The 16,840-nt window shown below is 40.6% G+C and overlaps 1 protein-coding gene across 1 annotated transcript; it reads left to right on the top strand.

Annotated features, from left to right (window-relative positions):
* The first annotated feature begins 2,694 nt into the window (after positions 1-2,694).
* Positions 2,695-15,517, top strand: LOC142999064 (pituitary tumor-transforming gene 1 protein-interacting protein). Its single transcript, XM_076148459.1, has 7 exons — positions 2,695-2,947; positions 3,206-3,252; positions 3,967-4,075; positions 4,800-4,908; positions 6,963-7,028; positions 12,389-12,435; positions 15,264-15,517. Exons 1-7 carry the CDS (start codon positions 2,833-2,835, stop codon positions 15,311-15,313), a joined length of 543 nt encoding a protein of 180 aa, XP_076004574.1. The 5' UTR covers positions 2,695-2,832; the 3' UTR covers positions 15,314-15,517.
* The last annotated feature ends 1,323 nt before the right edge of the window (positions 15,518-16,840 follow it).

The raw sequence follows: 16,840 nt of genomic DNA, 5'->3' as shown, positions 1-16,840 counted from the left end.
GTAAAAAATCATAGCATAATAACTGGATGCACATGTACAACTCCAAGTTTTCCCTTTGTTTTAGTGCAAAGAAGTACAAATACAAATTGAAAATGTTTACATCTTTTTTTTTTTGCAATTTGTTTTTATTGAAGCAAACATTGTACATGACATTGTGCATACAGGTGTAGGGTATTTTGGAGATATTTTTTTATATAGAAAGAGAGGAAAGAGGAGAGAGAGAGATGGAGAGAAGGAATGAAGGTTGTGTTATCCCTACTATTGTTGTTGAACTTTATACATAGACCCTGAGGTAGAGTACAAGTAGACTGGAGTTGCAATGATGTCATAGGGTACATACAGAACTTACAGGAAGATGACAAACAGCAATGTAGGCTAGGACAAATCGCATCATTGGTTGTAATAGATAGAGAGAGAGAGAGACAGAGAGAGAGAGAGAGAGAGAGAGACAGAGACAGACAGAGACAGAGACAGAGACAGAGACAGAGACAGAAAAAAAAGAAACCAGAGTGAGGACATCCCACCCAGAAACCCCACACAACCACTAGTCTAGCATAGCCTGTAAAAAATGTTTACATCTAATGAACTATCTTTTTACAAAACATTATGAACAACCTGAAAAACAAGTGCAATTTCAACAAACGATAATAACAATACAGTATATATAAAACAACTTGTCAAGATCTAGAAATGATTTTAAATGTACATACATTTCCACATATGTGTAGTAAGGTGAACTGAACTGACACCCAAGCCCTGGATAACTCCTTAACAAGTCTTGGAGGAATACAGAGTTTAATTCTGCATGGACAGATACATCTGCTCTTGCTGCCAACAATACAGGAGAGAATAATAAATGATAATTAATTGATAACAATAATGTGTTTCTATATGGAGGGAAATTAAAGAAGTAATAATAGCAAGCAAACAACAATCAATGTAATGTTCAAAGACATTTCCAGAGCAAACACACAGCTTTTACTGAAAAGTACCAAGCTGCATATGAACGTAAAAGAGCGAATACGACACCGCTGGGGAGGGCAAATATAACTTCAAGAAGATCTAAGGCGCTGAAAGCCTTCACAGATGGAGATGACATGAAAGAATTATTTATCAGAATCTATTCAATTTGTGAAAATGAATGTCTTATTATTTTCACACTTTGCAAAGTCATCCTGCAGGCCGGATTGGTCCATCTGGCAGGCCGGTTTTGGCCTGTGGGCCGTGTGTTTGACACCCCTAATATGTCTCAGTCTATCTTCGAGAACCAGTACAAGGCTATGTCCGAAATGCTAGTCAAATATATCACTTTCACCTTTAGTTGAAAGGTTTGTGTGACGTCCATCTTAGATAAACAATCAAAACATGCAGAAGCTGAAGAGTCTTAACCCTTATGCCCTTCTCAAATGTACTACCCCTTGGACCCCTTTGTGGCAGAAAAAGCCACGCAGATAAACACTGCTATAAAATCATCATACATCAATATTCTTTTCTACTTTCTTTTTCATAAATCTCTTAAACAACTTCCCAGCTGCTCAAAACTGCCAAACATTCAATCATGTTCAGGATTTAACCCCTTCAATGCCTGTTTAACTATTTAAAGGATGTCTTTATTTATGACAAAAAACACAAAAGTAATTATTTACCATAAAATAAATAGTAGGGGGATGGGGCTTTGGTGGTGATTAGAGTCTTGGATATGTCAAAGATTAGCAACAAAATTGATTTGATTGCATTAGTAACCCCTCAGCCAATCTACGTGTGTATCTTTGGCTGTGAAAGCCAACGATACACACACACACACACACACACACAAACACACACACAACTTGGGGCTGCAATGGGAAAATGGTTGAAGTTGGTGGAATACAGTCAAAATGACAAATATCACCATTTCTTGATTATCAAATGGCTGACATTAGAGAATGCACAATTTTATAAAGTAATGGCATATAGATTAGAAAATTTTTAGTTTTAATGGAAGACAACGGAGCATTTTTGGCCACGAAGGTGTCCAAAGGGAGTATCTCACTCTACATAACAAATTACTAATGCAATTAAATCAATTTTGATGCTGATCCAAGACTCTTATCACCACCAAAGCCCCATCCCCGTACTATTTATTTAATGAAAAATAATGACCTTTCTGTGTTTTTGTCACAAATAAAGACATCCTTTAAATAGTTTAAAGACATTTAAAGGGTTAAAATCCTGTAAATGATTGAATCTTTGGTAGTTTTGGGCAACTAAGAGATTTATGGGGAAAAAAGTAGAAAATAATATTGATGTATGATGATTTTACAGCAGTTTTTATTTGCGCGGCTTTTTCTGCCACGAAGCTGTCCATAGGGTGCAAATGAGTATAAAAGTAAGAGTAAAAGACGATGGATTTCAAAAATATTTGACTAAAAATAAGAGTTCTTGCGAAAACGCATGCCAAAAGCTGTGACACAGCCAGAATTCTCACCAAAACAAAAAACAAAAGAGGGCAAACATGGCCATAAATGCCCGAGGAGGGCAGAAGGGTTAAGAGGCACAAGACTTCTTCTTTTGAAAAACATTTTTCAGGTTTAATGTGGTATTACTTACACAAAGCAAAGTAAATACTTCGTTTTACACCAGTTACGCTGGGGTGTAACTGGTGCGTTTGCGTTTTTTCATTGATGGAACTCCGCCCGCCCGGGCCGTCGTGACGTAAACGTGAAAACCCAGGAAGTCACCTAAGCAAATCTAAGACAGTAAAACAACCGAGAGCTGCGGGCTAGAAGACAAGCTAACAGCAACTGAAGACAAGCACATTTACTATATTTCATACATATTTTTATTTTAACGATGAACACTGCCAAGAGACAGACGCCGAGTTCTTCGGTGTTTTTAGCTGCCGTGGTGTTGTGTGTTAGCTTTGTTAGCCAGACGGAATGCCAATCTACGCCACCACCTCCGCCGCGTAAGTTGTTCGTCAGTTCAAAATTTACAAACTGTTCAAAAACTTTAATCTGTACCGCGGAATATTGGAAAGTAACTGACTAAATACTGTATAAAGAGGAGTTTAACTTAAATTAGATGGAACTTTAGAGGAAAAGTAATGCTATTGAATCTGGGTCACAGCTGGGAGTGAGCGTAAACACCTGGTTTCTGGTCTTGAGCTAGCTATCATGGCTTTCGTTTCCTTCTCGTGGAACTTGACTTATCTCTCTCTTTCCAGCCTGCTCTCTCTACACGACGTGCGACAAATGTGTTCCAAACGCAAAGGTAAGGGTTTGACCATTTTTAATAATCATTATTATTGTTGTTGTAAATACTGTATTGCAGTATTAGCCTGATAACACGCAGACCTTTGCCCGAGAGATCCCATAAAGGGTGTTCGATACGGTGCCTTGTTCAGTGCTATATCACGCTTCCGACACCATTATGTCTGACGAACTGACTTCGTAATGCGTCCTGCTCCCAGCGATGAGAAAGTTTTATACATAACATACACGGCAGATCACACACACATCTAATATTGCGCGCCCCTCTTACACACATACACACATGCACGGGAGGAGGCACCGCAGGCAGCCAGCGACCTCAGCAGTGCCCTGGGGGCAAACTGGCAACACATCAGCTGCCAGCTGCCAGTCAACGCTTTTTGGTCCACAGGGGACTCGAACTGGCTACCCTCTGGTCCCCAGGCCGAGTCCACTATGGAACATCATCCACTGCTTTATTTTATTCTATTTATTATGACTGTGTTTTTATTTATTTACTACTCTGTGTTTTCATTTATTTTAGCGTGTCTTAACTGTAATGCTGGTGTGACATAATAATTTCCCAGTTTTCTATCTATCTATCTATCTATCTATCTATCTATCTATCTATCTATCTATCTATCTATCTTACATTGCATATAACAACATGAAATAGGCAGCTGTCATCTTAACTGAAGCATAGATATAATGTTTGATCCTTGTGTTTTGCCTGCAGTGCCTGTGGTGTTTCACCAACAACTCGTGCACAGAGTACCCAGTCAGATGGCTTCTTCCTCCAGCATCTGTGTGCGAGTTGTCCCAGGCACGTTGGGGAGTGTGCTGGCGTGAGTTGATCTTTTTTTTTTTTATCAGTTCGTTCCAATGTCTTGTTTAACAGCTATGAAAGGTTTTCTATTGTAAATGAAGACATAGTATTTATTTGTTTCACTTATCATACAGATGGTAAGTTTTAGTTGACAAGAAACTGCAAATATTGTTGTTACTATTGTATAAATGACTAAATGCTTCTTGACAAATAACAAACCCACATTTCCAGCTGCAGTGTGTATGAGACTGGGTAACCAAGTGGAGGAGAGGAGCTCCTTACCCTATTTTTCCAAAATAGAATACTGTCCAATAGTTGTTATAAAAGCAAAGTGAATACCTTTCCTCAAAAGGTTATGTGTACAATTGTGCACAATTGTTCAATAGTACAGGTTGTTCATGGTAAACTATTGGAATGCGGGTCAGTTAGCAGTGATAAGTTATATTGGTAACCACCATTGCTGCCTTAGTTTTGTTTTCTCATGAAGTGATGGTATCTGTACAGCTTCCTTATTGAGACATGTGGTCTGACGTGTAGTTCCACTGTAGCACCGACACGTGGCACTGTTGCCAAACAAATTTTCAGGCAGTAGTTGTTGGTTGCTGTGAAAGAATCCTCCAAATGTCACCTTGGATTTATTAAAGGACTCCAGAATCCAGGTTGAAACATACAAATGCAGCTACTTTGATAAAGCTTTTGTAATGTTTAGGATGTAAAATATTCATTCAGTTTGTGTTTCCCAGTCAACTTTCAAGCCCTGATCATTTCCATGGCTGTGGTGGGCGGAGTCATCCTCATCAGCATTGTTGTTTGTTGCTGCTGCTGCTGTTGCTGCAGGAGACGCCAACCCCGGTAAGTTAACGTGCCAATTGAACAGCAATGCTGTCTCACTGGTTGTATTCATGAATCTTTTTGGAGGTAGTTTTCAATATAGTAGTATAGTATAACTCTGTTCTTTTGAACATTGCAGGTTATATGTCATTAAAAACGTAGATTGCTGCACGGACACACAATGGTACACATTACTCTAATTTCATCACTGTTTAGAATGTTTGCTATTACAATTTCCAGTAACAAGTCAGGAACACACTGATCAAAGGAAGAAATAATACAATTTATTAGAAAGTCAACATAGGTGTTTGTTATGATTGGGGGAGTTAAGCTTCTCCTTACAGAATTTAAAATCTTAAAGCAATCACACAAAGGTGTATGCCTGTGTGTGTGGTGTCCAATTTGTTATAATTCTATGTAACGTGTACGGAGACATTCATTTTGCCAGTATCTCCATATCTTTGTCCTACAGAGAGACCCCCTAACGATATGTGACCTTTGTTCAATGGGATCCTCCACAAAACGGTGTTGCCATTTTCCAAATGACTTGATTGGTCAGGAGGGGGTGCTCTATATTTCAGCCCCATTAAGCTTCAACATAACTTGCTCTGTACCTGGCAAGCCGTGGAGCATAGGTGACCAGAAGTGAGGCATGTTTGTGACACAGAAAAACCCGACTTACAGCTTAAGTAAAATAGCTTTCACGCTTCATGAGACACCCCACTGCTCTCACTGAAATGGAGGATAACTAGGTGAGGATGTGATCACACATTTCGTTGCTGTTCTGCTTGATTATCATGTTCAGCTGTCAAAGTCCCACCACGCACCTCTGCTACACACACCCGCAGACGTGTGCTTAACCATGGCCCACATCACACACCATAGTTAGATTCAAAGTGGCGTAAATGTTTTCTTACTACAAGAAGTGGCGCTAGATTATGCGATTGTAAATCTGTTTAATGGAGCAGAGTTAGCTGACGCTGCATACGTCTCCTCACCTGGCACACTGTGAAAACTGGATTTTCCATAAAGAACAGCGCCTGTGTTGAACTAAGCTGGGTGTGGCCTGAGAATTATATTACCGCTGTGCTCAAATGTCAATAATACTTAATGACTCTTCACGGCTGCTTTGATCCCATTTGATCACTCGTATGCCACTTTATAGCAACTGTTCTTGTAGAGTTATGTGGCCACAAATCAAAGCTATTTCCAGTCTGCGGTTGCACCAGCAGCCTCATGATGTTTGCTTCCTCCTTTAAAGCACTCTGTTTGGCGCTCTTATTGAGCAACAGTGAACATCCCAAAATGAAAATGTCATGTCAGTCTGTCACCTGCAGGCCACCCTGTCCCAGAGGAACTTGTGTGGGTGTAGCTGCATCTGTCCGTCATTTTAGGGAAGTGAACTTTGTGCAAGAAAACACATGTACATACCAGATGCAACATCACTCCATTTATCTTTTCCTTCTTGTGTATTCATATAACCACATACATTCTGTATTCTCACCTGGTGTTGCCATAAACAAAGCAATGTTATTATTATGAAAGATTTCACATGCACAGGCTGCACTTAAGTCTTCAACATCAATTTCTTTTGCTGAAGTGCAGCCTGAAATATATCATACTTGAGAGAACTTTGAATCACTCTTCTTTCCTTCAGTGAGTTGCAATATTGATTTAAAATACACTGAATCAAAATTTGAAAATGTTGTGTAAGCCCTGTTGAGAGCGTCTGCTACTGTCAGACATAACGCAAGCAGAAAGAAGACGTGTCCAAGAAATCAGCAGTGTGGCAGCACTTTACACTAATGGTGTGGCGAGAGACAAGAGTTATTAGAAGACGTGCCATGTTATAACTGATCTACTGTTACATAACATCATATTACTGTTTGCCTTATTCCTTATTCCTTTTAAATGTATCCATTTTCAAATCTGAATGTTCAAATACTCCTTAGGGAAAACCAGCAAATACAGGAAGCCCTGAAACGGTACAATGTTTCTCCTTTTCGTACTCGGGTGTGAGCAGATGTTCTAGCAACAGTATTAAATGTGACTCTCGTCTCTGCTTCTGTTTTAAGGGTGGACAGAGATGAAGAGAGATTTAACAGGAAGAGAGTTGAGAACAAACAGCGCGCTGAAGAACGGTAAGGATATTCACTCTGGGCTTTGGGCAAAAAGGTTTGAAGCTTTGGAAATTGTAGAAGTTACTGTTTTTTTTACCCCAATATCTGACTTGGAACCATATTTGCTAAGACATAATTCATTTCTTGGTTTAGCATGCATGATCAAAAACAAGCTGTTTTATTTATCTTCATGTCAGAAACCAGTTATTGTGTTTGCCCTAACCCCAAATTCCAGGGTGGTATTGTATCAGTACATTTACCAGCAGTTTAACTGAAATTAGCGGATTATTGTTTAACTGATTATTTGGACAATATTTCATCATGCTCTTCTAGCCATTGTTCCAAAAGAAATTATGATGGAAAGTGACAATTAATCTATTAGCTAATAACCTATAGCTATCCAAGCTATTAAATCATGTAATGTTTTCAGTGCTTAATAAGAAAATATTAATACATTTGTGTTGTTGTCCTAAGTTTGTCAGTCAAAACTACCCATAATCGCAATTGTTTCCTATGAGTGTGGAAAAACCCCATAAACCTAAGACCACGGTACATTAAACTGTGAAATGTAATAGAGTAAAACAATTCTGTATTCTGTCTGTTCTGCCTCGGACGGCTGAATAGAAACCAAAGATTTGACTTCATAAATTATCTTGACAGAATAGTTTTCATAGTCCACTTCACTCATGCTCATTGGCCAGTCGCTTTCAAGATAGCTTTTGAGAATCCCACTTTACTTCAACAGAATTCTTCCTTGCTCAACATAAAGTGGTACTTCTGCTTCACTGTGCTGTTTCTGCAGTCTCAACAAGCTTTTTTCCCTCAGAGGAGCTCACTGTTCCTCTGCTCTCATCCTCCAACACCAATTGAATTGTCAATGCTGAACAGCTGCTCTTTGGTAGTCTGGCCATAAATAGAGATGCTACATCCTGTAGAATCCCGGGGACAGGCTGCTTGTCCCTCAGTCATATAGCAGTGTGTATTGTAGTACTGTGAGAAACCCAGGAAGCCTCGCTCTTCCCTCACTTCATAAATGTCTCAGCCACCTCTTTCTTTTTTGTTCCGGAGCTCCTCGCGTCTTCATCCTCTGAGGACGGCTGAATGACGTGTTGGTACACGGGGGCGCTCGTGCAGAAAGATGGTCGGTAACGGAGGATTATCATCATCGCTTGTAGGGGTGGGGATGGAATGTCAGATCCATGGCTTAGTCTCTTTGTTGTCTTGTCTCGCCTATGTGAGCATCTCATGTGTTGAAGAATCTCATCAGGGTTTCCTGTGGTGTGCATGATCAAACCTCCAAAGTCAGGGTTTAGTGACCTACATAGATGTGGTTCGTCTTCTGAACAGGACATTCAGATAGCTAGTAGTAGAAGGCCCGTCATGAGAGATGCTAGTGCCTCCAGACGCTGTTGTCTCGCCCCCAGAGAGAGAGCTCATGGCACTAAGCCTTCATCATCCTCTGAGCCCTGGCTAGAGGAAGACATTAACTGCTCCCTCTAGGATTTGACCACTACAGATTTTTGAAAGCCCAGTGATATTGCTGCTCAAAGATCAAAGTGTTTGCATCGGAATATGTCTTTTGTCTGGATGGAAAAGCCTTTGAAACAGCGTTCACACCACTAAAGTTCTCAATTGAAACCGAGTTACTGGCATTTTATTAAACAGCTGCATAATTAATCTCTTTAGCTCATTTCTCCTTCAAGTAAAGAAGTTGGTATTTTTTCAATGACATCTAGTAGATTTAAAAACATCAGGTTTGGAAAAGTCATGAAAATGTTTAGACATGATCCCAGTCCTGACAAGTCGAGCCAGAATCTCAATTGATATTTTTATTTCCTTGCAATCCACTGTTGTCCTCTTTGGTAACTACACAGTGACAGTCGCTCTGAGATGTCTTGTGTCTAAGCTTGACGGAGGGCATAGTGGGTGTGTTGACAGAAAGGTCCCTTGTACTTATTCCACCATAGAAACATGGAGAGGTTTGGGAATTGAGTTGGCAAATAGAAATAAATATTCAAAACATTAATTGCACTTGGACATATCCTGACTTCAAATAAGGGATGTAGATTATGCAATTGAAAATCTATTTACTGAGGCATGTAAATGCTATAATGAGGGCAGACCTCCACATGCATTCTCATGGACTTCCTCTCTTAGCCAATTGAACAATGTGTCATGTAAATTCAGCGAACCAAGTTACATTGCAGCCTACAAAGCCATTGTTATTAAATAACTGCACCATTACCTCACATGAAGTGTGTCGTGGTACAGACGGGGGTCATTTATTCCAACGTATGTATTGTACATTTTCACTCTAATTCAGTATGCGTATTATCTTTGGAAGAATTGAAGATAGACCTGTTTATAAACATGTAGCTCTTCTGTGTGCCAGACTTTTATATTTCAAACACTGGTGAGCTGGCAAGAAGAGTTTATAGTAGCACAATACTTTCTTAATGGTAAAGTAAGTCTGAATTGATAAACAAGAAGTGAATGTAAAAAGAATATAAAATGTTCCGGCCATCGTTTAGAGATGAGCCTACATCACATGTGGAGGTCACTGACTGAACCATATGTGATGGTCGATGAAAGTTAAATCCTGGCCCAGTGTGAATGCAAAGAGACCCAGCTCACATATTTGCCATTTCTCCTGTCCGCTCTGTTTACTATGAAAGGTCATAGAGAAACAGCTTCCATGCACTCCTCAGGGATAGAGCTGGGGGGGGGGGGGCACAGTGAGTCTGATGGAGAAAGGCCAAGTGACTTGATGACTGCTCCCCTTCCTGCCAATCAAAACAGGGCAAGGATGTAGATCCACTTTAATAGTAGTTTTAATAGTTTGCTATTTTCTACAAGATGTTGATATCTTCCTAATGGATTGTGGTTGAGTCAATGATTTACAGTTTAAGACGCGTTATTTCTGAAAGCGTACATGACCTGTAAAGATGTGGAAAAAGGAAGAGAGTTTGTTAGTTGCGTGGACCTTGTTAGTGTATTAAAAATGGATGTAGGTTTTTGTGCTAAAATATTTTGGGTGCCTCCCTTTTTTTAAAGCACAGCACTTTGGTGGCGATACATCACTGCAGTAGACTGATTACCAAGCTGAAGTGATTGTAGTTCAGTGTTCATGTTCTTGTTAAATACATCAGGAAGGAAACGGTTGTAAATTGTGCAGTTGTGATACCACTACAATGTTGGCGGTGTTTTAGAGTGCTCCTTATGCTGCTAAATTAAGCTTTTTGCCTTTTGCACATAAATCACTGTTTTGATTTGAAAAATTGTGGAGCTGTAATTAAGAGATGCAAAGGAAATCGCTCCATTTGCTGTTCATTTTGAATAAAATATGTAATTATTGGAAGAGAGTCCAGGCACTCCTCTGTGTTCATACGCTGGTCTTACTCAGCCTCGTTTTACCTTCAGATCTTGTCCTGTTTCCATGGACAAGATCCTTCAACTTGTTGTCCACTTGTTTCCTGACTCCATGGTTGTGTGTTGGGGGCGTTTAAGGCAGTCAATCACTTGCGTACACGGCTGTAATGGGCTGGCGGGGCAGATGGCAGGCAGCGTTCAGCCACCCTGATTGCTCACAGATCACTACCTGGCAATAAAGGACAGACTGATTTACAGCAGCTCTTTGTGCGGAGATGAAGTGAATTGACGGTCCTTCAGGTCTAACGCACCAAATCTCCTCCCAGGCCTTTGTGATCTCTCAGAAAGACGGAGTGAGAGCTGATGGCAGGCCTGTTGCTCTACTTGTTTCACTGCCAGTTAAAACCTTGGCAGCTGTTTATGGCTTGAAAGAGAGAGAAAGTGACTTTTACGTTCCCAAAGATGTCAGTGTTGTTGGACCAGTTTGTTTGTCCGGTGTTCACTCAGAATGTGTTTGCATGTTTGTGTATCATGCCCAAATGGTCTGAAACACCTATAAAGTTGAGTCACCCCAAACAAGGAAGGTATGAAAGCACCTTAAGTTTAGTTTATTTGCAGAGAGAATCCTGCAGTTAATTTCACCTTCCCGTTTAGTCATCCTATCCATATTACTAATACCAATCAGTTTTCAAGCTTTTCAGATGTAAAAGCCAAAACATTCATCCCAACAAATATGCGCACATTACCAATATTGTATCACTCAGCTGTGAGGTTTTCAGAAGAGTCAAAATGGACAAAACATGCTATGCTCATGCTTGTGCGATCCCAGTAGCAAATTATATTTCTTGTTGTTTTAGATAGCGGTGTGGGATGTGTGACAGCCAATTAAATGTTTATTTTGTACCTGGCCCTTTTCATTGGCCAGTTGCTGCAGTTCGATGTCTGTGGATGGCACATTCATACATGCAGGCGCAAGAAGTGAGGAAATACCAGGAGATCAGCTGTTACACAACCCAGGAGTAGGAGTGGGAGTAGGACTGGTTATCGCTGCGCGGTGCTGGGCTGTGATTACAGGTCCCACTAGAGGACGCCAGGCCCTCATGCCCTCTCATGGAGTCTGTTTCTGTTTGGTGAAAAGCATGCCTACCAGTAGCCTGCTGGAGGTCATTTTGTAGGCCTTTAGCTGTGTTCCTCCTGTTCCTCCTCACACAAAGGAGCAGATACTGGTCCTGCTGCTGGATTGACGCTCTTCCACTGCCCGGTCTAGCTCTCCTTGTGTAATGGCCGGTCTCCTAGTAAATCCTCCATGCTCTTGAGAATGTGCCGGGAGACGCAGCAAACCCTGCAACAGCACGTACAGATGTGCCATCACGGAGGAGCTGGACTACCTGTGCAACCTGATTGGGCTGCAGGTGCCACCTCATGCCAGGAGTAGTGACATGGACACTAGCAGAACACAAAACTAGAGAATAATCTGTCGGGAAGGATAAGGAAACAAATATCTGTGGCCACCACATGCAAAACAACCATTCCCTTTGTGAGGGTTGCATCTGTTGTCACTTTCATTTGCACCAAGGCAGGTGAAAGGGGGAGGTGGTGGGAGTAGACCACATTTTGATCAGCTGTTTACGAGCTGTTTTTTTAAAAGCTCACGAAACACAGAAGATTTGCAAGATTTGTTTCTATGTACCAGAGTTAATGTCAGATGATAAGTGTGATGACAGTGGCTTCTCTGTCAAAATAGTTTCAAATTCAATACATTTCATTTAATTGGATATATTGTTTCCACCTCAAACTAGGGAACAAACCTTGTATGTGCATTTTGAAAGACGCATTCATTATTTGCCATTTCAAGCATCTTAGGTTTGATATGTCGGAATTTGCATACAGGTAGTTGGTTTGAAACAAAGGTAGGTTGGTGGATTCTAGCTGTATGCATGCTACACCCCTGAACTAAACTACATTTGTTCTTTCCTATAAAATGTCTGAGCCTGTGCCTCTTCTCTTTGCAGGAAGGTGGAGAGAAAAGCAAGGCACGATGAGATCCGCAAGAAGTATGGTATGTATGCAGTGTGTTCACCTTATTGATAGATTCAGACGGCAAACAGCTCTTCATCCTTAATTTCAATATGCTTAACTTGAGTATTAAGCTTGCTAACAGGATACTGCCTGTATTGTGATTGGATCTCAGTGGGAGGTCCATTACATGTTTGAAGACCGTTCTTCTGCCTAGATCCATGGAAGATCTTAAACCATTTTTAAGATAGCTGCCTTTTTTGTGCAGGCTGTTTCTGTCTGTGTTCCAGGGGCAACTCACATCTCCAATTCAAAATGAGAAAGACGAGGCAGTGCAACTCAGATTTTATCCCACTAAACATATAGCATTTATACGTTACTATTGGACAGATGTGATCACATTGGGAGCCAGGTCACACACGTCTGCGTTTACACCTTACATTAACATGAATTCTTACACATTGACGATGTAAACCTACCCTCCTGTTCTACTCCCTCCGTATGAACTTTGCCTTGGATGCATTTTGAATCTGTTTCAGCTTTTCCAGGTCAGTGTCTTTGAATATGATTTCCATTCACAGTGCCAGCAATGCATTATTCAGCAGTATTGTCCCAGAGCAGGGCAATTCGGGCCACATGTAGGTTACACCAACTCCTATTCCTTAAGGCTTCTATCAATTTAAGCATAATTTATGACACTGCAATGTTAATTCTGAGTCCTGTTATGACTTCACAGTGAAGCAACCGTCAATGGTTTGTCCTTGAGTATAGAACAGTCCTGTAGTATCATAGCCCATAATGGCTTTGGTGTTGGCTAAGGTTGCAGCAGCAGCATCTGTACTGAGCTCCATTGACTTGCTGTCCAGAGAACTGCACACCGTGCACTAAACAAATTTGAGCAAAAGAGCCCAGAGGCATCACCTACACATCCACTTTCACGTCTGTTCAGCTGAGCTTTTTAGTTCAACGTTTATTTCTCTAAACTGTACACTGAGGCCGCAGGATGAAGCCATACACACGTCTGTGATGTCGCATATGCATCACCGCTTATCCCTGTTACTGTCAGTCAACTCAATCTTATTAGTTCCTACTTTGGTGCTATTGTTGACCAATGCTTTTGTGCAATGATGTAATATTCTAGAAAAATGTGGTTTGCATTACAATGTAACCTGACAAAATATGCAACCTGGCTTGACATTACATTCCATGCACAAGTGTACATGTCAAACTGTACTAACAGGGGAAACAAACCCCAGTCCCACCCCCCATTCCATTCTAAAGTTGCAATTGTGGTTGAGCATAAAAGCCCCAGTTTCCCTAGTTTGTATTTAGCAAATGCTGACCTTCCTCCCTCTTGACACACACAACTCTTTGTGGCTACTTCTGCTGTGATTTTCACTTAATGCTGAGACAGCAGTTGGCCGGTTGCAGGAATGGTTAGACACATTTAATGCTTCATTTTTTGCTAATTAATAGCTTTATTGTGCAGCTCTAGAGACTCGGATATTAAACCTGACGGATGTGGCAGCTTAGACATCTTCCTGGATTTCATCCTGAACTTCCCCACCTCCCCAAGTTTGTTTAACTTGAAGCAGTGCTAGAGTCACTTAATGTTACAGTAGTGGTATAAATAGCTCTGACCTTAGCATGGGCCTGCAAAGATGCCCATAGGATTAAAATGTAATTTTTTCAGTTATTGATGAAATTCCTTTTGAGACTTTTGAGTGGCCTGTGTGTGCTTGTCTGTCCCTGGGCAGCATCAGTGAAGTCAGATGGCAGGTTTTGTCATTTCTCTCTGTGTAGATGACATGTATGCTTGCCTGCCTAAGCTCGCATGTGTGTGTGTGTCCATGTGTTACATGAGTCTGCACTTGTAGAGAGGTTACAGCCAAGGTTCTTTCCCTCTCATTCTCAGTTTTCTTTGATTCTGTGAAACTCAATCCAATGAACCTCTCAGTATTCACTGCTATACAGCCTCTGTGTGATCCAACACTTAGCCATTCTTTCAAGCAGTGGCTACATTTGTATCACACAGACCGCCATGCGTCCTGAAAGGATGAATTGGCCAGTCACTGTACAATTTAACCCAAATTCACCCAACTTTCAATTGAATAAATTCACTGTCAAACTGAAACAGGTCTTAATTTTTGAGTGGCGGTGTGTTTTATGAATGTCTTACAAGATATGCAAATGAGGAAATACTGTTATTATGCCTCTTTCACTACAGATACAAAGAGGCAGCCTACAAAATTTTTATGAATGAATGTGGCTGTGTGACACCATCTGTCCTCCCCAGCACTGTGTAAACAGTTCTGTAGTACAAAAGTCAATCAACAACACTAATCTTAATCTAATCCTTTATAAACAAGCCACTTTACAGTTACTTAAGATGAGATAAGATACTTTATTTGTCTTATTACATGCAATTCACAATCAAATCACACACAAACACATGCATTACAGAGGGGGTGCAGGGGTTCGGTTCGGTGACTGAAGGAACACAATTCCATAAATGTACATTAAAGAATAGATACATTTGCATAAAAAATGAAGCACAGCCTGAAGTCTCCTCTACAGATTAATGCCTCACACACCAGCAGCCACTCATTGACATCTTCCATTAGTCAGAGTTAGTGTAACCTCTCCATGCTGATGGCTTGTGACCAGCTCCCAAAATGAAGCGTTGGCACCACGTTTCATTCCATAACATGACAATTTGAGACACTCTGCTCCAGAGGTGCAGAGAAACACGGGGAAGGAGTAAACCAAAGTAGCAGTTCCACAGCCAGTCATGTACTGCATGTTGTAAACAAGGCTTCTGTCTGCTAATTTGTTCCATTCTTGCTCTGACTTCCATTTTCCTGTGTGCAGGTCTGATTGCTGACTCGGACCACCCATACAGCAAGTTTGAGAACGAGTGAAGCAGCAGCAGCTGTGTGCCTTGGGCAGCGTGTTCTGCTGCACGTATGCCCTCTGTTTTAGTTTGGGATAGTGGCACAAGAAATGAAGAAGAAAATCAGCGATTACTCTGAATGATCAAATTCACACAAACGTCACTGTTCTACATGATTGAAATCTAATCCATGGATTTTCTTTTTCTGCTTTCTGATGCTTCATTAGAATGCTGTCCTGTGTGTTTATGCCGATGCTTGTTTTAAACTTTTAGCTAAAAATTTCCAATTTTCCTTTTTGTTATTTTTGATTGGTTTCATATCCGTCTTTGCACTTTGTATATAGTATTGATGAAGGAAGTAGAGTATAACTCTTGTAATTCTGATATGATAAGAAAATAAAAGTCTTCTCTTTTCAGAACAAGGTCTGATAATTTTAGAAAAAAAACATTATTGGTTGATTAATATTGAGACAATATTAATATCCTTGCTGTCGTGCAACAATGCCAATTCTGTAAGGTGTTCATAACTTTTTCAAATAATCTTTGTGACCAACAGTCAGTCAAACCAACCACCACAGGGCAAAACATAACTTCACAACAAAAACACTCCACCTATAATGGAAAATACAGAATAGAGAGAAAACCCTTAAGTGCATCAGATTTAATTTAAAAGACAGATTGCAAGTATTTGGAACCAAAACATTTGCTAAGGAAGGAAAAACAGAGCCCGGTCTGTCAGGTTGGAGTAAAGGTCTTCATACCTGAGGTGCACAGAGGATCCAAATCCACCTTCATACACACCTGATGGACGGCTCTGTCTTTCCTTTATCACACCAAGGAAAGCAGCAGCCTGGGTGTTTTCTTCAGATATGCCACCAAATCTTCAACTTCTCATGGTAACTGAATTTGTTTTGCAGAATATGACGGGGTCAGAGTGTTGTGATGTGATGTTTTTTTGACTACTCCAAAATCAAGGTCACAGGCGTAAGGTGTAGCAATTACATTCAACAGAATGATAATGGCTGCTGGTTGGCAGGAAGGTCTAAGTTGTCACTCATGATGCACTCTGCTCTGTACAGGCGAAGGAAGAGCCACGGTCACGATGGAGGGACTGCTTTCTTGTGTGGCGGATGTATAGAAACAGAATCATCCACACACAGCTTAAAAATGTGCAGGTCATTACAGTCCTCAGTAAAGACCTGAATAAGTAGAGATGTTTTGACTTGACAAAAACTTGACACCACAGGAATGAAATGTGTGTCAATCAATTATCTTTTAAGCCTTTCATAAAGTTCAGTGTAGTCATATGTACAAAGAGTCACGAATGGGCTTGTGTTTCTGGCTTGGCAATTATTACACACTTTTCCTCTGGCTGCCCAGAAGTAATACAATGTCTTCTCACCCACACGCCGTCATGAAGGATGGGTTTGGTCAGCTGAGATCACGTGACACCGGAATATTGCACTTTCTATATTTTGTACCAATATGGCTGTATATTTAAAATTCAGGCTACATAATCCGATGCCTTACCATAGTCATATCCCTGACCCTAAAT

Source organism: Genypterus blacodes, unplaced genomic scaffold (genome assembly GCF_046128005.1).
Source record: "Genypterus blacodes isolate CSIRO-AG114 ecotype Tasmania unplaced genomic scaffold, CSIRO-AGI_Gbla_v1 ptg000040l_1, whole genome shotgun sequence".
In the NCBI taxonomy this organism is placed as follows: domain Eukaryota; kingdom Metazoa; phylum Chordata; class Actinopteri; order Ophidiiformes; family Ophidiidae; genus Genypterus; species Genypterus blacodes.
This window is presented reverse-complemented; position numbering and strand designations above follow the sequence as displayed.